This window comes from Plenodomus lingam (assembly GCF_022343315.1).
Source record: "Plenodomus lingam strain CAN1 chromosome Unknown contig_19, whole genome shotgun sequence".
Taxonomy (NCBI): domain Eukaryota; kingdom Fungi; phylum Ascomycota; class Dothideomycetes; order Pleosporales; family Leptosphaeriaceae; genus Plenodomus; species Plenodomus lingam.
This window is the reverse complement of record NW_027093936.1, coordinates 1,891,287-1,910,845: the sequence shown is the minus strand read 5'-3', so window position 1 is coordinate 1,910,845 and position 19,559 is coordinate 1,891,287. Positions and strand designations below refer to the sequence as shown.

The window sequence follows — 19,559 nt, the reverse complement described above, 5'->3', positions numbered from 1 at the left end:
AAGCCCATGTGCTCTCCCGAGCTCATGAGGTCAACTCATGAAATGATCTTCTCTGAAAAATGCACATGTGACGAATGAATCTCTTTGACTGTCCAGTGAACGATGCACGTTGGTGGGAGTGTCCGCTTTGGGACGCGCAATCGGCGGTTTCCATGGTTGAACTTTTCTTGAGACTGAATTTTCTGCCACTTCCCCACATTCGACCAACCAGAAAGTGACTAGCCATTTTGACCTGCGAACCTCCAAAAGAAGTGACTACACCACTGGACAATCACGGTAAAGGTGACATTACTGCCACGACATTGCAACATGGTCGACCGTCGCAAAGTGGGCGTGCTTGGTGGGGGCCAACTGGGCCGCATGCTCATCGAAGCCGCCAACCGACTCAACATTCAAGTCAATGTGCTAGACGCAGCAGCAACCCCAGCCAAGCAAATCTCTGCACATTCCGGCCACATTGAAGGATCCTTCAAAGAAGCTGGAGCTGTCAAGCAACTGGCGCAATCATGCGATGTCGTCACCGTAGAAATTGAGCACGTGGACACGCAGATGCTCGAGGAGGTGGCTGGACAGGTTGTAGTCGAGCCGAGTTGGAAGACGCTACGAATCATCAAGGACAAGTTTGCGCAAAAGGCGTATTTGAAAGAGCATGGTGTGGATGTTGCGGATTCGGTTGATCTTGAGGGCAAGGGCGTGGAGGGCTTGAAAGAGGTGGGGAGGCAGTATGGATATCCGTATATGCTGAAGAGCAAGACAGAGGCGTATGATGGCAAGGGAAACTTTGTTGTCAAGAACGAGGGCGATATTGAAAAGGCATTTGAGGCGCTGGGGAAGAGGCCGTTGTATGCGGAGCGGTGGGCCGAGTTTAGGATGGAGCTGGCGGTCATGGTGGTCAAGACCAAGGACGGTGTACTAACCTTTCCCACTGTTGAGACGGTACACGAGGACAGCATCTGCAAGCTCACATACGCGCCTCCTCGTAATGTGTCCCGGAACATCTGCGGACAGGCTCAAGATCTTGCGAAGAAGGCCATTGGTGCATTTGAAGGCAAGGGCGTCTTCGGCGTGGAAATGTTCCTCCTCAAAGACGACCGCCTGCTCATCAACGAGATTGCCCCCCGCCCTCACAACTCAGGCCACTACACCATCGAGGCATGCCCCATTAGCCAGTACGATGCTCACCTGCGAGCCATCCTCGATCTCCCCATCACCCAGGCCAGCCTGAGACTCAAAGAACCGGCTATCATGCTCAACATCCTCGGCGGCTCCACCCCAGACTCCCACGTCCAAGTCGCCCACAAAGCCCTCGAATCTCCCAACGCAAGCGTCCACCTTTACGGCAAAGGCGACGCCCGCCCCGGCCGCAAAATGGGCCACATCACCCTCACCGCACCCACCCTCGCCGCCGCCGAACACGAAATCCAACCCCTCATCGCCTTTGTCGACGCCCAAAAGGGCCTCCCCACCCCCATCCCCTCCCCATCCAAACAAGACCCCCTCGTCGCCATAATCATGGGCTCAGACTCAGACCTCCCAATCCTCCGCCCAGGCCTCGAACTCCTCACCACCCTCTCCATCCCCTTCACCGTCCGCATCACCTCCGCCCACCGCACCCCAGACTGGCTCCGCACCTTCTCCCAAACCGCAGCCTCAACCTCGCTCAAAGTCATCGTCGGCGCCGCCGGCGGCGCCGCCCATCTCCCCGGTATGTGCGCCTCGTGGACGACACTACCCGTCGTCGGCCTGCCCATCAAGGCCTCGCACATGGACGGCTGGGACAGTCTGGTCAGTATGACGCAGATGCCGCGCGGCGAGCCCGTGGCTACCGTTGGTATTAATAATAGTGTGAATGCTGTGCTGCTGGCGGTGAGAATTCTTGGGGCTGAGGATTTGCAGATCCGCGAGCGGTTGGGGGCGTGGATGCGGGGGAATGAGAGGGAGGTTTTGGGGAAGGATGGGAGGTTGGTGGAGGGGGGGTGGGAGGCGTATTTGAGGGGGATGGGGAGGTGATTTGGGTGTTTGTGCATGGTGCTGTTTTGGAAGGGGTTTTTTTTTGTGGGGTTTGTTTGTTTGTCTAGAGAGGGGTGTATGGACTAGAAAAGTAAACGTCTATATTATCTTGATGTGTGCTGCGGTTTCTCTTTTCTTCTCCTTCCTCCTCTCTCTATCCGGGCTTTTTCACTCGACGTGAAGGATTGGAGGGGAAATCTGCTCTTTCTTTTTTGCCCGTTTTTTCCCAGTGCCCCATCTCTCTTCCCCTTTCTGTCTGTATTTCCCTTTTTCAGGCCCCCCACCTCTGTCTCCATTTCAATTTCGACATTTGAATATCTTGTCTGCTTTCTTTTCTTGATCTTTTGTTCTTTGATCTTGCTGGATTGCGAGCATGGTCTTTTGATGTTTTGATCTTGCATCTTGGTATCTTGCATCTTGGTATCATGCATCTTGGTATCATGCATCTTGGTATCATGCATCTTGGTATCATGCATCTTGGTATCATGCATCTTGGTATCATGCGAGTCTAATAGCATGCGATATAAGATGTACAATATACGCAGGAAGCATGCAACGTAAGTACCGGTAGAATTTTGATGATGCGGGCATCTAGAGAGGGAGGGTGTAGTTTAGGAAATGAGCGGGGAGGAGAGGACAAGCAAGAAAAGGAAAGATATAGGGGGGTATTAGGGTAACGGCTTGGTATTTGTATTGTTTAAATGGGTGGTGGTGGGTGGATGAGTGGGTGAATGGTAAGAGTTGGAAATCGGCATCCTGGTATTGCAATGCCTGGCAGTGTCATCATTATTGCAGACTATCGACCTTATTTAAACCAGTGGCACTGTCCTAGGTTCAAATTAGGATTATATTACTCAACACCACGTCTTCCATGGCTCTTTGTATCTTCTCCGTCGCCCTCTTCTCTGCCTCTCCCATCTCGACTTCCATCTCCCTCCACTCCCCCCTCAACCGCATCAACTTCATCTTCGCCGGCTTCTTCCTTCTCTCCGTTCCCCCGAAGCCCGTCTTTTTCTTTCCCTTGTCCTTGTTCTTGTTGTACCCCTCCTTCTCCATCCCCCGCCTCCCCAGCCCCAGCTCCAGCCCCACCAACAACTCCAGCCCGATCCCAAAGTCTTCCGAAACGGGGGATTTGGAGATCGCTGTGCTGAGGGGCTGGGTGTGGAGTTGGACTTTGCTGCTGCGGAGGAGGAGGAGGAGGAGGAGGAGGAAGAGGGAAAGGAGTAGGTGTTTGGTTTGGGGTGGTGATAGTAGTGTTAGCGTTGTCATCGGTACCGGTGTCGATTTTAGTACCGGTATCAACCTTGCCATCAGTCTCAATCTCCAAACGATCAGGAACACTCAACTTCCCAACATCTCCTTCGCCATCACCCTGCCCACCCCCACCCCCACCATCAAGCTCATGCACCACCCCCTCCCCCCTTGCAAGCTCGTCCCCAAATCCAAACCCATACCCACCCCGCCCTCCAGAACCCCTGGACCGCATCGCCATACCAGCACCACTCCCATACATTTCGCCAGACGCAGGAGGTGTATACGCTATATAGCCCGCAGTCTTGGTACCAGTGCTACCGGTACTGGCACGTTCACCTGCAACACGGGCTGCGAGTTCGTAGCATGTGGGTTGGGGGTTCGTGGAGTTGGCATTTTGGCTGGCTGGGAATTTGGGGTGGAGATGGGGTGGGATGTAGGAGTTTTGGGGGGAGGGGGAGGGGAGGGGGGAGATGTAGGAGTTTGGGTGTGAGTGTGAGTGTGAGGGTGGGGATTTGGGGATCGGGGATGTGTTTTCGAGTTCGGAGATGTGGTGGATGGCGTTGGTGTGAGGGGGAGGTGCGTACGCGGGATATATTGTCGCTGCGTTTCCGTTCGAGGTTGTGGCCATGGAGAGGTTTGCGGTTGAGTTTGAGTGGGCGTGGTGATAACCTTCTACTTCTTCTCCTCCTCCCCCGATCCCCGTTCCCATTCCCATTCCCCCCTTTTCTGTCGTAACACCTCGATACCTCCCCGGCTCATCCAAATTCACCCCGACTTCCCTCCCCCTCTGACTCATCCCAAACCGGCCAGACTCCCGATCTGGACTCCAGTAATCCGCAGCCGACGCTATAAAGTCTTGTTTCTCCCTCTTGCGTTTGCGGCGGAGAAGCCAGTAGACGAGGCTGAGCGTGAGGAGGAGGAAACATGTGCCGCCTGCTGCGGTTCCAGAGATTGCGGCAGTGGAGAGAGGGGGGGATGGTGCGGCTGCGGTCGAGGGTATAAGTGGTGTGGAGGTGGAGGGGAGTGGGGCGGTGCTTATGACTGTGGTAGTAGTAGAGAGGAGGGTAGTTTGAGGTGGCCCGTGGTTGGACGAGATCGAGGTGGTGGTATCTGTAGCAGTCGTTGCCGTCGGTGTAGGATACGAAAATTCAGATGTCATATCGTCAGATGCCGTAGTGGAGGTACGCGGTGAAGTTGCCGTACGAGAGGAAGTCCTAGTGGGCAATGGAGCAATGGCTGTACTAATCACGCTTGTCTCATCACCCGACACCGGCATAGGCTCCTCATTCCTTGTACTCGTCATAGTAGCACTCTTCGCCAAACTCCTCACCATGGCCGCCTCCCAGATCCCTCTGGGCATGTTCCTAGCAAAGGACGCGGTATCCGAACTCACCGCCTTGCAATTACTCTTCAGCAGCTCCAAGAAGCCTACAACGAGTTACTATCAGCATGCCCCAGACTATAAAATCCGCCGTTGCAACTTACGACTCCTCGTCCCACCCTCCGTGCACATGGCAAGCAAACACCGGCCAAACTCCCCAAAGTAGATGCCGATTTTCCCAAGTATGCCGATTTCTGTGGGTGAGTCGGGAGAGGTGGCGGCGTGAATATGGCCGCCAAGACAGGTGTCCTGGATGGCGGGGGTGAGCTCGTGTGGCGTGGTAAGAAGGGGGAGAAGAAAGGAGTGGGAGTGGGAGTGGGAGTGGGACTGACGATGCAAAAGGGCAGTCCAGGTATCCTGCAGCCGTTGCAGAAGAGACTGCGCAGGGCGATTGTGAGGCACGATAGCAAGAGGACGGGGAGTGTGAGTGGCAGTGTCTTGATCGTGGTTGGTGGTGTACGGTACCAGGACCGTTGCTGGTCGATACTCGAATCCAATCAAACCGTCCACCCAACGCATACACGTCCTCGCACTCGTCGCCGTATTTGTAACCTCTCCCCGCAGACTCACTCTCACCGTCATCCAGCCAGCCTTCTCACACGACCCAAATTCCACTCACTCCTGAACCAGTACCAAAGGCGTCGTACGCAGGCGTTGAACAAGCGAGCTTGACCTCACCCTCATCGTCACCCTCAACCTCAACTGACCACCTCAATCCCAACTCACTCACACCCAAAACAAACCAACTTCCTCCCGCCCCCCACCCGCTCCCAAAAAACATCTTGACCGGAAAAAAAAGGTTTGCTCCTTCCCAAACCAGCAGATCCAAACCCCCCCAGCCCCAGCACAAAATATCGGTACAAGTACGGAAACAGCCAGAGGCACAGACACAGGCACAGACACAGGCACAGACAAGGACGTGGACACAAACACACAGACAAGCAAACAGATACCAATACAATGGGACGCAGTGGCGCAGTTTAATAATTGTAATTTGCGTTGTGCGACTGGAGGGGGGGACTGGGTAGACTTGGACTACTCGAGTTACACGTGTACGTGCGGGCAGTGTGGGCAGCGTGTGCATGCGTGGTGGAAGGGTAGGTTAGCTATAGAGTATGAGAATGTGGTTGGAAATGATGATGACAGTTGAGGATATGGGTGAGCGTTTGGGTGAGCTCAAGCATTGCTCAAGCCTCTAAGACATCGCATATCAGAGCCCCTAGGGCGAAATCTGCATCATATTAGTATGAATGTCAACCCGACGAGACACCAACACCAACACCAACACCAACATTAAGACCAGTACTACCAGACCCAACACCGCCCCCATCAAACCCCCATCTCCCCCACCCCACCAGCTCTAGCCCCCGTACACCCAATCTATCCCTTCTCTCCTCCCCATTCTCCCCATCTCATCCCCCCTCCCTCCTCCCCATCTCCTTATCCCTCCCCCTCTCATCCCTCCCCCCATCCCCCCCATCCCCTTCACCCACCCCAAACCCCTCCTCACTCCCCCCAACCAACCCCCTAATATACGCCGAAACCCCCTCCCCACTCTGCCGATCCACCAACTCCGCATTCCGCTTCAACACAACCCGGACCTTCCTCCTCGCGCGCAAAAACGTGAAGCCGAGGGCTGTGAAGCCGGCGAGGGTGGCGAGGATGCTGAGTGCTATGCCTGCTTTTGCGCCGGGGGAGAGGTGGGGGATTGGGATTGGGATTGGGGTTGGGGGTGGGAGAGGGGAGGAAGGGGAGATGGAGATGGGGGAGGAAGGGAAGGGGGTGGAGATGGGGGAGGGTAGGAGGGAGGTGGGGAGGTAGGGTTGCCATTGTTTGGGTATGTCGAGGAGGGAGCGGTTGCCGAGGGAGCATTGGTAGGTTAGGTAGTCGAGGAATTCTGGGGGTTGGGTTAGTTGTGATGGGGGGAATTTGTGGGTTGGGATTTGTGGGGGTTGGGGAGAAGGATCAAGGGTGGTGACAAAAGCAAGAGCAAAGTGAGTGCAAGCATACCTTCCTTTGCAATATCCCCCATGCAGTCATCCAGCACGCACTGCTGGTCAAACTGCGTATTATCGGCCAACGAATTACTAGCCAGGCAAATACATTGGAAATCCTGGTGTCTGCACTTTGCCTTGTCCGGCCCCTTTTTCATGCATTTCGGGCCAATCTGTTGGCTGTTAGTAGAGCTGATTTTCTCTTTTCAGATACATGTAGATATATACACATTCCAGAATGTACACCTACATTACAAACCGGAAACTGAAAGCCAGCATCATACGTAGCACCAGGACGCACAGACGCCGTCAAAGTAGCAGTGCGAGACAAGCGGACAAGGCTCTGGGTAGTGGGAGAAGAGGCCATAGTTGTCGACCTTGTGGGTGTAGAAGGTGTTGCTATGATGGAGGCAACGAGGTTGGTGGAGGGAGAGGCGAGAGTCGAAGCAGCAAAGCCCGATGAAAGCACGCGGCTCGCACTCTCACCCAGTAAAGGTAAATCCCCTCCAAACGGCCTCCACTCCTCCGGCACATCTACCAGGCTTGTGCCAGACCGCTCACACGCCTCTCGATAGGCCGTTATGAAGGCTAGAATGCACTGCGTTAGCCAAAGCACCCGGACCCCTTGCGTATAAACGTGTCTGTAGGACAACATGACTCCAAGTCTGCATGACTCCAAGACTCCATGACCATACAACACACGACCCCCCTTGAAAAACCCCCAGAAAAAACACAACAAAAGACCAACCTACCCAATCTCTCCCCCTCCTTCGCACACTCGCCAAACAAACAATGCGCATCAAAGTAAGCATTCGCGCCCAAACTATTCGTCTTGCTGCAGAGGCAAGCAAAGTACCGGAGATTGTGATGGCAGTCCAACTCCCTATACCCTTGGCCGTCGGGAAGTTGTTTGCGCATGGCGTTTTGGCAGGCCATGGAGATCTAGATAAAGGGGTCAGAGGAGGAGGATTGGCAAGGTGCGGTTTACGGGGGGGGGGGGGAGGGAGAGGTGGGGGATGGACGTACCTCGCAGGGCAGCGCGGATGCGGTTGCGTGTTGAGGGATGAGGGAGGTAGACATGGGTTTGGTGGTGTTGAGGGTAGCGATGTGTTTTGAGATGTGTGTGTTGTGGCGGGGGTGGATGCTTAAGAGGAGGTTAGTTGATGAAGCTGGGAGAATGTTTGGGGTTGGTGTGCGAGATGCTTCTCCTGGGTCGTGGAAAGGACTATGCAGGATTTCGTGCCAGAGAGACAATTGTGAATTGTGCCGATTACTCCCCAGAGCTCACATTGACAGCAATCTCATTCAATCAAACGTTCAACCTAGTCACAGACGCCAAAAGTGAGTATACGAGACCATCTAGAGCCGAGAAATCAAGGTCAGCAGGAGAGGGCAACAACAAAGTGTGAATGGGGGAGAGGCCGAAGCCCAAAGGAGTGTATTATTGATTATGGTTATGCCGTCTATGCGCTTTTCGTAAATGCATTCAAACAATTCTCCGTACTGTCATAAAGGGTTCATGGCCGTTGGTATATCAAGCAGGGGGAGTGACTTGTGCAAAGTTGACAGTTTTGTTGCCAAATTGTTCGTTGGCGCAAACGGTCTTGAGAACGGACTTGTATTCTATGGAAGTGTCAGTGCTGGCGCTTCTTCACATGGTCCTTGTGACAAGGCAGGCGGGCTTCTTACGGTATCGCGCACCCTCTGTGCATGCGGCTTTGCCCTCGTCGCCGTCAATGCACGTCTGCACGGTGCTCACGTAGCGGGCGATTTCGGTTTGCTCGAGACGGCATAGACATGCGAGATCTGAAGGCGGGCAGCCATCGAACAGGCCGTTTGTGGACTTTAGACAGGAGGCCTGGGATCCATTAGCCTCGTTGGCGATGACCGCGGACGAAGCCAACTTACTGCTGCGCACGTTGGGAGTTTGAACTGGTGGATCGAGAGATTGTTCGGTAACGACCAGGCGGTAGGCAGTACTGCGAGGCAAACAGCGAGGGATGCGCTGGCCAACTTCATTTTGATGATGGGGGGATTTGGATGTCGATGCTAAACAATGCGACAAGAGCGGGTCGTCGAGTGATTGTAAAGTCGGCCGTCAATCTGCTCTTCTCTTGCCGAACCGCTTTGCTTATATTCCCAAGCACAACAAACACACCGTCTGTAAAAATAGCCCGCGAACCTGCACGTCGACGTACGTTTGCAATCCCACTTTTTCCCAATCGGTGGACCGAAAGCAGGCTGTGGTGGAGCGTCGGACAAAGAAAAAGCACGTTCCGTCCTCTAGTCCCCAACGGAAGGATAGAGTTGCGGTTCGGGCAATTGGACGCAGAGGATGCACTTTGTCCCTGTAGCAACAATTTATCGATTCTGCGCCGGGTTGTGCTTCTTTGTTCCCCAGAGTGAGGTGTTGGGTGGTCAGGTTGTGGGGCGGGAATAGGTTTGTTGGTGGGAGGGCTGTGCAGAGGTAGAGGCAGAGGTACTCTAGAGGCACGGGGTACAGCGAGCAGGCAAGCTATTGGATTCCTATACAACTGCCTGTCAAAGTCCAACCACGCGTCCAGTTGTGTGGAGGTTGGGTTGGGTTTTAAAGTAGACGTCGTCGTCATCAAGGACAGAGGGTTGAGCAGAGCAGAGCCGAGCCGAGCAGGCTGAGGTCATTTCTATCCGTGCCCCCCCCCCAGCCCGTGCGGCTGAAGAGGCCGGCAGGATGCGGGGTCAACCCAACCACCAGACAAGCACAAACGACGGACGTATCCACCCACCAAGCCCCAAACAAGAGATGAACCTTTTTTTTTTTTTTTTTGCCGAAAAACCTCCTTGTACGACCTCGTCCCTGGCATGGAAAGTATGCACAGTTGTGTATGTACTCTAATGGCAAGAAAAGAAAAGAAAGAGCGTACTCTAGAGTATGCAGACAAGCGGTTGTGACTTGTGTAGTCGGGCATGTGGAAGTTACTGTCAGATCAGCAGACGTACAATCCCCCCAAGCCAGGCAGACCAAAGTACGGTACGTATGACCCACCAACCCTCCTGAACAAAGAATCCCACCCACCAACCTCTGCAATCCCAAGACTCCACGGACAGCCTCGTCCCCAGCCCCTCACATACCAACGCACGAAAGAGCAAAGGAAAAAAAGACCCTCCACGAGACAGAAAGCATGCATGGTGTGTGGACACGGTAGGGTGCTGGTGATGAGCAAGGTTGGTAGGATATTTTATGCGTTCAAGCTGTCTGAATTTCCATTCGTATGTCTGTCTCTCTCTCTCTCTCTCTCTCTCTCTCTCTCTCACACACACACACACACACACACAAACGCAAACCCATCAACGATCCCAATTCCAAGTCCTATTTAAACTGCAAACTGCATCCAAACTGCAACCTGCAAACTCAACAAAGAAGAAGAAGAAGGAGAACAAGTACATGGTTGAACACGCGTGCAAACCAGATCAAAGGGAAGAAAAGAAAAAGGTCGACGGAAACTGGGGTACAAGGGGAAAAAGGAAAACAAACGGGACCAGACGCAAGAAGCAGTCAGACCGAAGGAACAAACAAAAAAGAATCACATCTGGCGTCCCACGTCGAAAGAGGACGAGGCCAGGTCAGGATTAGATACGAGGAATCCAGGCTAGGTGAATCGGTTTGTAAGATTTCCGCGCCCCTCGTTTCCAAATCCTCATTTCCCTCGTCTTCCAAATCCGCTCTTCTTCTCCTCCCACCCTCCCACCAGCACATCCACATCCACCCCCCTAAAACAAACAATCCAAACAACAACAACACGCCAACCCAGCACACAACCCTGCAAACAATCCCCCACTCCCGCTCCCCTTGCCCCTCCCATCCGCATAATACCCACCCTGCGGCGGCGGCGGTCCCTGCTGATACTGCATCGGCTGCTGCTGACCGTAGTAGCCCTGCTGCTGGCCCTGGTAGCCCTGTGGCGGACCGTACGCGGCGCCGCCCTGCTGATAGGGCGCGACTTGTTGTTGCTGTTGCTGGTAGGGGTTCGGGCTGCCGTTGTAGTATGAGGGGTCGCCGTTGGGGTTGTTGTAGTACCCGTTTTGTGGGGCTGGGCCGGCGTCTTGGTGGATTTGGGGTGGGGGCTGGGGATAGGAGGGGGGTGGGCCGGATTGGTCCTGTGGGAGGGGGGGTTAGTGAGTGTGGGTTGAGTGTGTGAGGGTGGGTATGGTGGAAGTAGCAGGAAGCAGAGGAGAAAAGTGTTGCGCAAGCAATGCGACTGTTGTCTGCCTGACGCGACCACCTCCACGATACGCGCGCGAAGAAAAGGATAAAAACAAACTTACGTATTGTCCCATGATTACACTCTCTGCCTCCTATATCCCAGATACACAAATAACCCAAGAGAAAAGCGAAGAGGCCTTTGACGAGCGAGCAAGCAAGCAGTACAGTGACGATGGATGCAAGAACGACACGCACTCTCTCTCTCTCTCTCTCTCTCTCTTGTAAACCACTAACTCAACAACCAAGCCAAACAAGGTCCAAACTAATTACAATCGTTTGCAGCTGACGTTGGCCCAAGACCGTGCTAGCACAAGACGCGATCAATAGCGCCGCTCTCGCTCAAATAGCCTGTGTTGCGCCGTTGCCGTTTGCCGCTGGGAGGGGGGGGGGGGGGTCGTCGTACGTTGTCGTCGGCGTCGGCCAAGGTCCCAATCACTTTTCGCTTTTCCCGAAGAGGGCGTCAGGGCCCTGGTCAGATGAACAGTGGTCAAGCTGTGAAAGCTGCCAAAGCTGCGAAAAGCTGGGAATCAGGTTGATGAAAAGGGGGCAAAAAGATCACAATGTAAGTTTTTGTTTGTTCAATTGTCAATTGTCGAGGGAGAGGGGAAGAGAGGAAGAGCGAGTGCAGGAATAATCAAGCAGAAGGCGCGTCCGTCCCTTTACCTTCTCGTACCGTTCGTGTCGCAGCGCAGCGTGGCTGAGTCGAAAAAACAAGTGGCGGACGCGCAATGCGGGCTATGCCCGTTGTGGGAGCGAGAGGGCTCGCGCGTCTACCCAAGACTGCAAATGAGCCAGAAAGGGGAATAATAGCACAGTTCAACAGATGAATCATCAGTCTGTCTCGTGGCCGTGTGACCCATTTATTTATAAAGTATACAAATGCACATCAGAAAAGTTGACGTGGCACGCATCCTCATGTTTATGCATCGAGTTTTCATTGGATATCTGCTCAAATGCTGATTACATAAATGAACTGGGGCAATCGACGAAGCGGCATCACGGGGCACGGCGAATAGCTAGGGGAACAGGATGGGAAATATACAAACCTCGGAGCAAGTGAACATCGCATCGGGAATGAGGGCGTCGTGGAGCATCGGGGAGATGGACGGGGGGGCAACCGAAGGGCAACGACGGGGGTAGGTTGGGGGGAGGGGGAGACAAAGTGGTCGACGACTCAAATTTCGGTCGGATATTGTACACGTAAAAGGAATCGCATCGATATCGACCGTTCGACCGAAGAGTACGTGGAAGAAACCGAATCGCATATAGTTCGCCGAAGTCGTTCGCAAGAGAAGATTCGAATCGAGCGTCTCGACTGCTGATCTGATTAACGCCGTGGCAGGACGTAGAGGTTACTCTAGCCTCCACTCGAGAAGTAAATATCAACCCCAACCACCCGACTCTCCGCTTCCAAAGCCTCCATGCTGTACCAATTTATTCACCTCTCGCTCCCAATCTGTTAGATGAACAGCAGCCGTAGTCCGGAAACTGTCTGCGCAAAACGCAGTAGTTCCCTCTACTCAGCCACGTCCAGATCCTCGTGCGCAGGTGGTGGGGGAGGGGAGTCGACTGTGTCGCTGATCAGAAGAGTTCGCCTTTGACGTGCATGGGTATCTCACTCTTACGGGCGGGTTCGACTTCGGCGCCGGGCTCACGCTCACGGTCACGCCTGTCGTCACGCTCGCGCTCGACGCGCTCGCGGTCGCCACGGTCATCCTCACGATCGCGGACGTCCTTCATCTCGCGGTCGCCATCAACGGGGCTCCTAGTCCTATCACGGTCACGGCGGTCATAGTCGCGCTCACGACGGTCGTCCTTGCGGGGAGAAGCGCCACGCTCCCGACGAGGGGAGGTGCTGCGGCGACGTGGAGAGCGGACGCCGCGATCACCACGGTCAGACCGATCGCCACGGTCACCGCCACGCTCAGAGCCACGTCCGCCACGGGGAGCATCGCGGCCAGAGTCGAATCGCCACGAGGCGGATGGAGGAGTACGAGCCCACTATGCTTCGTTAGCTAGAGACCTGTGGAAGCAGGAAACACGTCGACAGACCTCGATCTTCAACAAGTCGTCGCGGCCGATACGCTTGTTATGCATCTCGTGGTACGCATCGTCGGCATCACGGCGCGACTCGTACTCGACGAAGGCGAAGCTGCTGGTCTGTTAGAGCCTGGCTCCCCACGTCGGACAAGGCGAACTCACAGCCTACTGGACGCCGAGCGAGGGGCGGGAATGTCGCAGCGGACAAGGCGGCCATAACTTGAACGTTATTAGATACGGTCGTTTACTTCAAGATGGTGTGTCGAGGGATCGGACGAGGGAGCAGCGGTTGCCTGAGCGCGTGCGGGAGGCGCGCGAGTGCTAAGGGAAGGCGCGGGCCGAGCAATCTCGTGCTTGATGAACGTCATCGCAGCAGAATGCGACGGATTATGGGGAACGGGTGGAGGAGGGGAGGGTTGAGGTCGGGGTGGACATGGGCGTGGGATCTATAGGACGTACCGTTCGAACTCGTACGCAAGGTCGCGCGCGCGGGTGCCGTGGCCAAAGCCGGTGACGTAGAGCGTGGTGCCGCCGCCGCGAGACATGATGTATACTAGTGGGGAGAGGTGTGCTGGGTATAGGGAAGCGCGGGAGTAAGCGTATTAGTCGAGACAAGTCAGGTCGACGGGGTGGTGGAGATGATGGCGGTGGTGGTGGTGGTGGTGGTGGTGGTGTTGAGCTTGTGTTGATTTTGGTGAGGGCAGAGTGCAAGCGGACAAAAAGCCATGGGAGAAATTGCGCAGGGGCCATGTCTTGGCAACATCTTCGCACGCATCGACGGCGACTGTCGTGGCCCGGCCATGTACAAACGCTGTGTTTGAACAGTCTAGTACAGTGCTGTCTTCGTTGTGAAGAGCTGCTGCGATTCAAGGATTTGTCTTTTGATTGTCTACAAAAGCCATGTCACGATGTTCGAAGCTGTCGTCTTTCCAAGCTTGCAGAGCCATGTCGTGCGACTGCGCGCTCTCCAATGTGAGTGCGGCAGAGTGGCTGAAGCTTCTGGAAGACTGCGGTAGGTTGGGGGGTTGGCCATACAAATACATGGATTTATACCTATATATGTATACACACAATACCATACCAGTACAAACATGTCAACTTTCTGTGATTCGTAGGTACTGTGTTCACAGCGAGCGATAACATGTTGATCCAGTGAGGCATCCACATAATACTCCAGTCCATGTACTAGATCCAGTCCCCTTGTAGTTCGTCCTCTATAGGTCGCTCATACAGGCTGCTGATTATCATGAACATGAACGATAGATGGCATAGCCTTGAGAAATGTAAATATCCTTCCAACAGTACTCGAGCCGAATGAAAAAAAATAAGGGGGGATTTCCTCTGATTGGATGACAGTGTACTTGATACACAATATGCCCAAGGTAACAACATCATCGTTTAGTAAACAGACCTAGCAATATCTCCGTCAGACACACTCAGTAGTATGGCGAACTGGTACCGCCGGTATGGTGGCCGAGGGTGTAGAGTCTGTACGGACCCAAGGCAAATGTGCCGGAGCCGCAAGTATCGAACGCTGATTGCCAAGCAGAGCTTGAAACCAGCGCTCGCCAAACACTTGCAGAAGCCTTCAAAGACAACCAAAGTCAACCAACCCACCAACCAACCACACCCTTACACCCTTTACCCACCCCCCAAACGCGCCTTCTTTCCAACACCACAGGTCTCCGATCTCAGGCAACCGTCCGATAGCAAGAGCGCGATAATCATCTGCTGCAGGAAGTCGCGTCACCTCTTGTGACTGACTGACTCCCTTTGTTCAGCCAGATCTCTCTTCACACCCGCAGCCCGCGTTCGCGCGACAAAAAAACTCGCCGCACCACACCGTCACCACCCGCCACCATGGCAGTCGACTTCTCCAACGAGTCGCCGCTGGCCGTCCAGCTGCAGAACCTGGTGCAGCCCAAGCTCGCCGAGTTTGGCTGGACTACGGGCGGCGACGACACGACGCTGTTCGAGTACATCCTGCTCATGCTTGCTAACGACAAGAATGAGGCACAGGTCGCTGCCGAGCTCTCCAACGATCTGCTCGACTTGGGTCCCGAGAACACAGAGACGCAGCAGTTTGCGCAGTGGCTATTCGAGCAGATTGAGATTCTGAAGCGGCAGTTGAGCGCTGGTGAGGCACCGGTTGCGCAAAGTGTCGAGACCCAGATGGAGGCCCCCCAAGAGGCTGAGGCGAGCGGCGGAGACATGGAGATGGAAGGCAACGATTCACAGGGCACCATGTATGTTCACCGCCCGCTCTTTCGCTCCTTGCAACGACTAACCACGGCCGCAGCCCCACTGGTCCAAAAGCAATGCGCAACGGCAGCAACGCACAACCATCACGACCGGCGCGCGGTGGGCGCAACATGCTCAACCAGATGAACAAGAACATGAACCGCCATGACGACTCGGCCTTGCATCGCGTGCGCGGCGCCGGCGGAGGTGTCGGTCGGATTAACTCACATGCTCGCGACCCACCCAAGGGCCCCCGTGGCCAGAACCTTGGTCGCGGTATCGAGGCCATGGCCAACGGTCGAGGCATGGCTAACGCGAACATGAACATGGGCGGCATGAACAATATGAACATGGGCGGTATGCCTCCAATGCCTGGGATGCCTCCCAATGGTCAGCCAGTGCCTGGCATGTTGAACCCGCAACAACAAATGGCCCTGATGCAAATGTATGAGCAGCAAGCGCAAATGATGCAGCAAATCTTCTCTGGCGGCAACCCCACGGCTTTTGTCAACCCCAACTTCAATGGTGGAAACCACCGCAACGCATCCAAGAAGCCACTGCATCAGCGCATGGACCGGCCCCAGGGCGGCAGAGGCATGAACCCAAATGCAAAGGCCTTTGTCAAGAAGGACGGTCAAGATGAAACCATGGGTGAAGGGCCCGCAGCAGAGAATGGCGATGGTATGGAGATTGAGCACACGCGGCCAGAACCTTCAGCCACCATGTGCAAGTTCAACCTCCGATGCTCCAACCCAGACTGCGCCTTTGTTCACCAATCGCCTGCCGCCATTCCCGGAACACCTGTCGACATGAAGGACACGTGCGACTATGGCGCCGCGTGCAAGAACAAGAAGTGTGTTGGAAAGCATCCTTCACCAGCACAGCGACAAAAGTTCCAGTCGGAGCAAGAATGTGCCTTTTGGCCCAACTGCCGCGATCCTTCGTCTTGCCCTTATAAGCATCCTACCAAGGCCCCTTGCAGGAACGGAGCCGACTGCACCGTCGAGGGCTGCACATTCGGCCACAGCACCGTCATGTGCAAGTTTAACCCCTGTCTGAATGTACGCTGTCCGTATAAACATGCGCCCGGGCAGAAGAAGAACAGTACGAACGTATGGGTCGCTCCCAAAGAGGGCGAGCACGTCAGCGAGAGGAAGTTTATAGATGAGAACCAACAGGAGGAGCTCATCATTCCTGGCCAGAACCAGACTGAGAATGAGAATCAGAATCAGGTCCAGGGCGGGGAGCCGGCGGCGGTAGGATCATAGAGGAGAGGCCATTCAGGGGAGGATATTATGGACCTGGGATGAAAAAGGGAAGCAAAAGAAGAAGGGCGTATGTACTATAGGTTCTGGATATGGGTTGCCATGGGATGTGTAGGGAAGATGCGTATCGACATGGCCTACTGACGACGAGGAGGCATTTCCTGTTTCGGAAAATCGAATATTTGGTCTCTTTTGCGGCTGATGGGCTGCTATCTCTTGTAACACGATTGTCTTGTGCCACTGTGATGCCACTCTTTTCCATGTGCTTACTGGGTCTATTGCAGCAGACAGGACATGATGTTGATTGGCGTCATGTTCTTGCATCCCCACCCGAATGCATGCTACCTAGTACTATGTACAGCATCGAAGAAATTGCTTCACTGGAATATGAAGATCTTGGGGGTTGAAGATGAAACAGGGCCGAGAGCTGAGAGCTCACAGTCGATGACGCCACACATAGCGGCGCGAGCTCGGACTTGTCGAGACACCAACCCGCCCACCATTGCTCGACACGACGACGCGCAATTGTCCACGCACCAGCCATTGCCGCACAGCTACGGCAATGCTACTCAAGAGCAGCCATGCGCCGTCGACATTGACACGTCGACTCGTTGCTGGTGGTCGACCCTTTGCAGCCGCCCGCCCGCACACACGACTCTCCACACTGCCGCTGCAGCCACAACAGCCACGGCAATCACCCCTCCTCCAACCACGTTCAACAGCGCTGTATGCGCCCTGTATCCAACAACGGAATTACAGCTCTGTCGAGACAAGTTCATCATCACCTGAGAGCATAGCCGTTTTTGGTGGTGGCATCGCAGGACTGTCCAGTGCATACTTCATCAGCAAGGAATTCCCAGACGCCAAAATCACCGTCTTCGAAGCAGGCAAAGAGATTGGCGGATGGATCAAGACCAAACGGGTGGACTTGGGCAATGGCCAGGATGTCGTTTTCGAGCAGGGTCCTCGAACCCTACGCAACTCGACAGCCACCGCATCGCTCATTCAAGAACTCGGTCTCATTGACCAAGTCACGTACACGACCAAAGATCAGCCCGGCGCAAGGAATCGTTACATATACTATCCCGACTGCCTCAATCGCCTTCCTACTGGAATACCTTCTTTCAGCGAGGTCTTCTCGTTGTGGCGGACAGGTATCATGGCTGGTATCTCGGGTCTACTCAATGATCCCATGCTGGAGCCACGTCCTTCCAGTATGACCGACGAAACGATTGGCCACTTCATTGCCCGCCGCTTCGATAAGAGACTGGCAGACAATCTGGTATCTGCTGGCCTCCATGGCATCTATGCTGGCGACGTGCATCAACTTTCGGCGCGCACACTATTTGGCGTACCTTGGGCGCTCGAGGCACGCTATGGTAGTGCCATTGCCGGGTTCATGAAGATGCAGAATAGTGCACCTGAAACTATGAGCATTGTGCATCCTACTGACTATGAGGTGGCGCAAGCGCTGAAGGAGGAAATTGACCTCGACGAGCAGTTTGCAAAGAATCTGAACAATGCAGCCATGTTTACGTTCAAAGGTGGCTTGCAGATGTTGGTGGAGAGTCTGAAGGATGCGGTGACGAGCAAGGGGAATGTCGAGATTAGGACTGAAGCACCAATTCAAGACTTTAAACCTGTCAAAGGGGGTATGGGTGTACAAGTGACTTCTGGTGTACGTTTACCTCCCTCTTTGCATGCCATCTCCCACGACAAATCCTCTCCCAAACCAAACCACGCCGCTAACACCCATTCTATAGCCCCCTGACTCCCAAACAACACAAAATTTTGACCTCGCCATCTCCACCCTCCGCGATCCCGGCCTGACTCCCTACGTCACGGTCCAAACCGTAAATCTCTACTTCGCCACACCCCCCGCCTCTCTCCTCCCTGTCCAAGGCTTCGGCTACCTAATCCCGCAATCCATTCCCTTTGAGCAGAACCCAGAGCGCGCCCTCGGCGTCATCTTCGACAGCTACGGCGTCTCAGGCCAGGACAGCGCCCCGGGCACCAAACTCACCGTCATGATGGGCGGCCACTGGTGGGACGGCTGGCCCGACTTCCCCACGGCAGAAGAAGGCGTGGAAAATGCCCGCGCCCTGCTGCAACGCCACCTCGGCATCACCGAAGAGCCCGTCACCCACATTGCCAATCTGTCAAGAGACTGCATCCCCCAGTACACCCTCGGCTACGCCGACCGCCTGGCTGACCTCGCGCACACCCTATCCCAGGAATTCAAGGGCAAGCTCAGACTCGTGGGCAACCAGGTCAATGGCGTCGGCGTCAATGATTGTATCACGGGCGCTTGGAACGTGGCGAGGGGGCTAAGGGGGACCGGCTGGCAGGGCAGGAGTTGCGGGCTGGATCGGGCGGTGGATACGAGGGAGTGGAAGGTTGTGCCCAAGAGCAGTGTGGTGTATCGTGCTGGGCACAAGGGCGGTGCTGGGCAGGAGAATGCTACTGGAGAGGTGGGAGCGGGGGGGAGAGGGGACGGTGGGGCGTAGACTTGTTCAGAGCAGGGTGAAAATGGAAGTTTGTGGTATATCAATGATTATGTTTTATCACATCATGAGGATTTAATGTACGAGGAGAACGGATGTGAGATGTATACCGGTGGTGTGGTTTTCTGAGCAGAGAAGACGGAAACACGGGATTTATAATGCCGGGGTTTGTATCGGATAGGGATGTGTTGAGGACGATGGAAATGGAGATGGAGCTGAAGCTTAAATACGAACATGACAATAAAAAACATTGTATCCATGAAATAACCCCATTCTTTAATATCACACACACACATGCATACGCATACTTTCAAAAAGCACACAAGTTGGTAGCTACATGTGATAACATGGCCCCAACCACACCACTACCTCCCACAACAACCCCACCAACATCCCCACCCCACCAACATGTCCCTTCCTAAATCCAGCGTCCTTTATGTTTGGCTGTGCTGTTTTATGTCTTGTATGTCCGGCGTTTGTTAGCTGGTAATGACGTATCGGATCTTCCCACCCCACCCCGGAAATCCTCTGTCCCCCACCCCACTTTCCCCTTGTAGCCATGCCGGCATGATGCAGTATGTTTTTTTCCGGGGTATCGGCACTGTGATTTGAATGGGGATGGGTGTG

The 19,559-nt window shown here is 54.6% G+C and overlaps 10 protein-coding genes across 10 annotated transcripts; 4 read left to right on the top strand and 6 right to left on the bottom strand.

The window, feature by feature from the left end:
• Positions 1 to 309: 309 nt before the first annotated feature.
• Positions 310 to 2,010, top strand: IAQ61_004692 (uncharacterized protein; the record flags this gene model as incomplete). The annotated part of the gene is made up of 1 exon (XM_003839293.2): positions 310 to 2,010. One exon carries the CDS (start codon positions 310 to 312, stop codon positions 2,008 to 2,010), a length of 1,701 nt encoding a protein of 566 aa, XP_003839341.2.
• A 104-nt stretch (positions 2,011 to 2,114) lies between these two features.
• On the bottom strand, positions 2,115 to 2,528 carry IAQ61_004691 (uncharacterized protein; the record flags this gene model as incomplete). The annotated part of the gene is made up of 1 exon (XM_066096456.1): positions 2,115 to 2,528. One exon carries the CDS (start codon positions 2,526 to 2,528, stop codon positions 2,115 to 2,117), a length of 414 nt encoding a protein of 137 aa, XP_065953774.1.
• Positions 2,529 to 2,860: 332 nt separating this feature from the next.
• On the bottom strand, positions 2,861 to 5,426 carry IAQ61_004690 (uncharacterized protein; the record flags this gene model as incomplete). Its single annotated transcript, XM_066096455.1, has 3 exons — positions 2,861 to 3,662; positions 4,011 to 4,692; positions 5,279 to 5,426. 3 exons carry the CDS (start codon positions 5,424 to 5,426, stop codon positions 2,861 to 2,863), a joined length of 1,632 nt encoding a protein of 543 aa, XP_065953773.1.
• A 406-nt stretch (positions 5,427 to 5,832) lies between these two features.
• Positions 5,833 to 7,719, bottom strand: IAQ61_004689 (uncharacterized protein; the record flags this gene model as incomplete). Its single annotated transcript, XM_066096454.1, has 6 exons — positions 5,833 to 5,876; positions 6,201 to 6,542; positions 6,656 to 6,812; positions 6,890 to 7,227; positions 7,392 to 7,581; positions 7,666 to 7,719. The coding sequence occupies 6 exons, from the start codon at positions 7,717 to 7,719 to the stop codon at positions 5,833 to 5,835; spliced, it is 1,125 nt and encodes a 374-aa protein (XP_065953772.1).
• A 454-nt stretch (positions 7,720 to 8,173) lies between these two features.
• IAQ61_004688 (uncharacterized protein) lies at positions 8,174 to 8,658 on the bottom strand (the record flags this gene model as incomplete). Its single annotated transcript, XM_003839290.2, has 3 exons — positions 8,174 to 8,262; positions 8,329 to 8,497; positions 8,548 to 8,658. 3 exons carry the CDS (start codon positions 8,656 to 8,658, stop codon positions 8,174 to 8,176), a joined length of 369 nt encoding a protein of 122 aa, XP_003839338.2.
• A 1,590-nt stretch (positions 8,659 to 10,248) lies between these two features.
• Positions 10,249 to 10,956, bottom strand: IAQ61_004687 (uncharacterized protein; the record flags this gene model as incomplete). The annotated part of the gene is made up of 3 exons (XM_066096453.1): positions 10,249 to 10,268; positions 10,497 to 10,776; positions 10,945 to 10,956. 3 exons carry the CDS (start codon positions 10,954 to 10,956, stop codon positions 10,249 to 10,251), a joined length of 312 nt encoding a protein of 103 aa, XP_065953771.1.
• Positions 10,957 to 11,058: 102 nt separating this feature from the next.
• Positions 11,059 to 11,444, top strand: IAQ61_004686 (uncharacterized protein; the record flags this gene model as incomplete). The annotated part of the gene is made up of 2 exons (XM_003839288.2): positions 11,059 to 11,103; positions 11,181 to 11,444. Coding segments are annotated over 2 exons (309 nt in total), but the record flags the coding sequence as incomplete, so codon positions are not given.
• Positions 11,445 to 12,463: 1,019 nt separating this feature from the next.
• IAQ61_004685 (uncharacterized protein) lies at positions 12,464 to 14,014 on the bottom strand (the record flags this gene model as incomplete). Its single annotated transcript, XM_066096452.1, has 4 exons — positions 13,382 to 14,014; positions 13,085 to 13,141; positions 12,935 to 13,034; positions 12,464 to 12,883 (listed from the first exon to the last, which is right to left on the bottom strand). Exons 1-4 carry the CDS (start codon positions 13,465 to 13,467, stop codon positions 12,464 to 12,466), a joined length of 663 nt encoding a protein of 220 aa, XP_065953770.1. The 5' UTR covers positions 13,468 to 14,014.
• On the top strand, positions 14,015 to 16,431 carry IAQ61_004684 (uncharacterized protein; the record flags this gene model as incomplete). The annotated part of the gene is made up of 2 exons (XM_003839287.2): positions 14,015 to 15,168; positions 15,222 to 16,431. Exons 1-2 carry the CDS (start codon positions 14,783 to 14,785, stop codon positions 16,429 to 16,431), a joined length of 1,596 nt encoding a protein of 531 aa, XP_003839335.1. The 5' UTR covers positions 14,015 to 14,782.
• Positions 16,432 to 16,990: 559 nt separating this feature from the next.
• IAQ61_004683 (uncharacterized protein) lies at positions 16,991 to 19,198 on the top strand (the record flags this gene model as incomplete). The annotated part of the gene is made up of 2 exons (XM_003839286.2): positions 16,991 to 18,106; positions 18,192 to 19,198. The coding sequence occupies 2 exons, from the start codon at positions 16,991 to 16,993 to the stop codon at positions 18,933 to 18,935; spliced, it is 1,860 nt and encodes a 619-aa protein (XP_003839334.2). The 3' UTR covers positions 18,936 to 19,198.
• Positions 19,199 to 19,559: the final 361 nt, after the last annotated feature.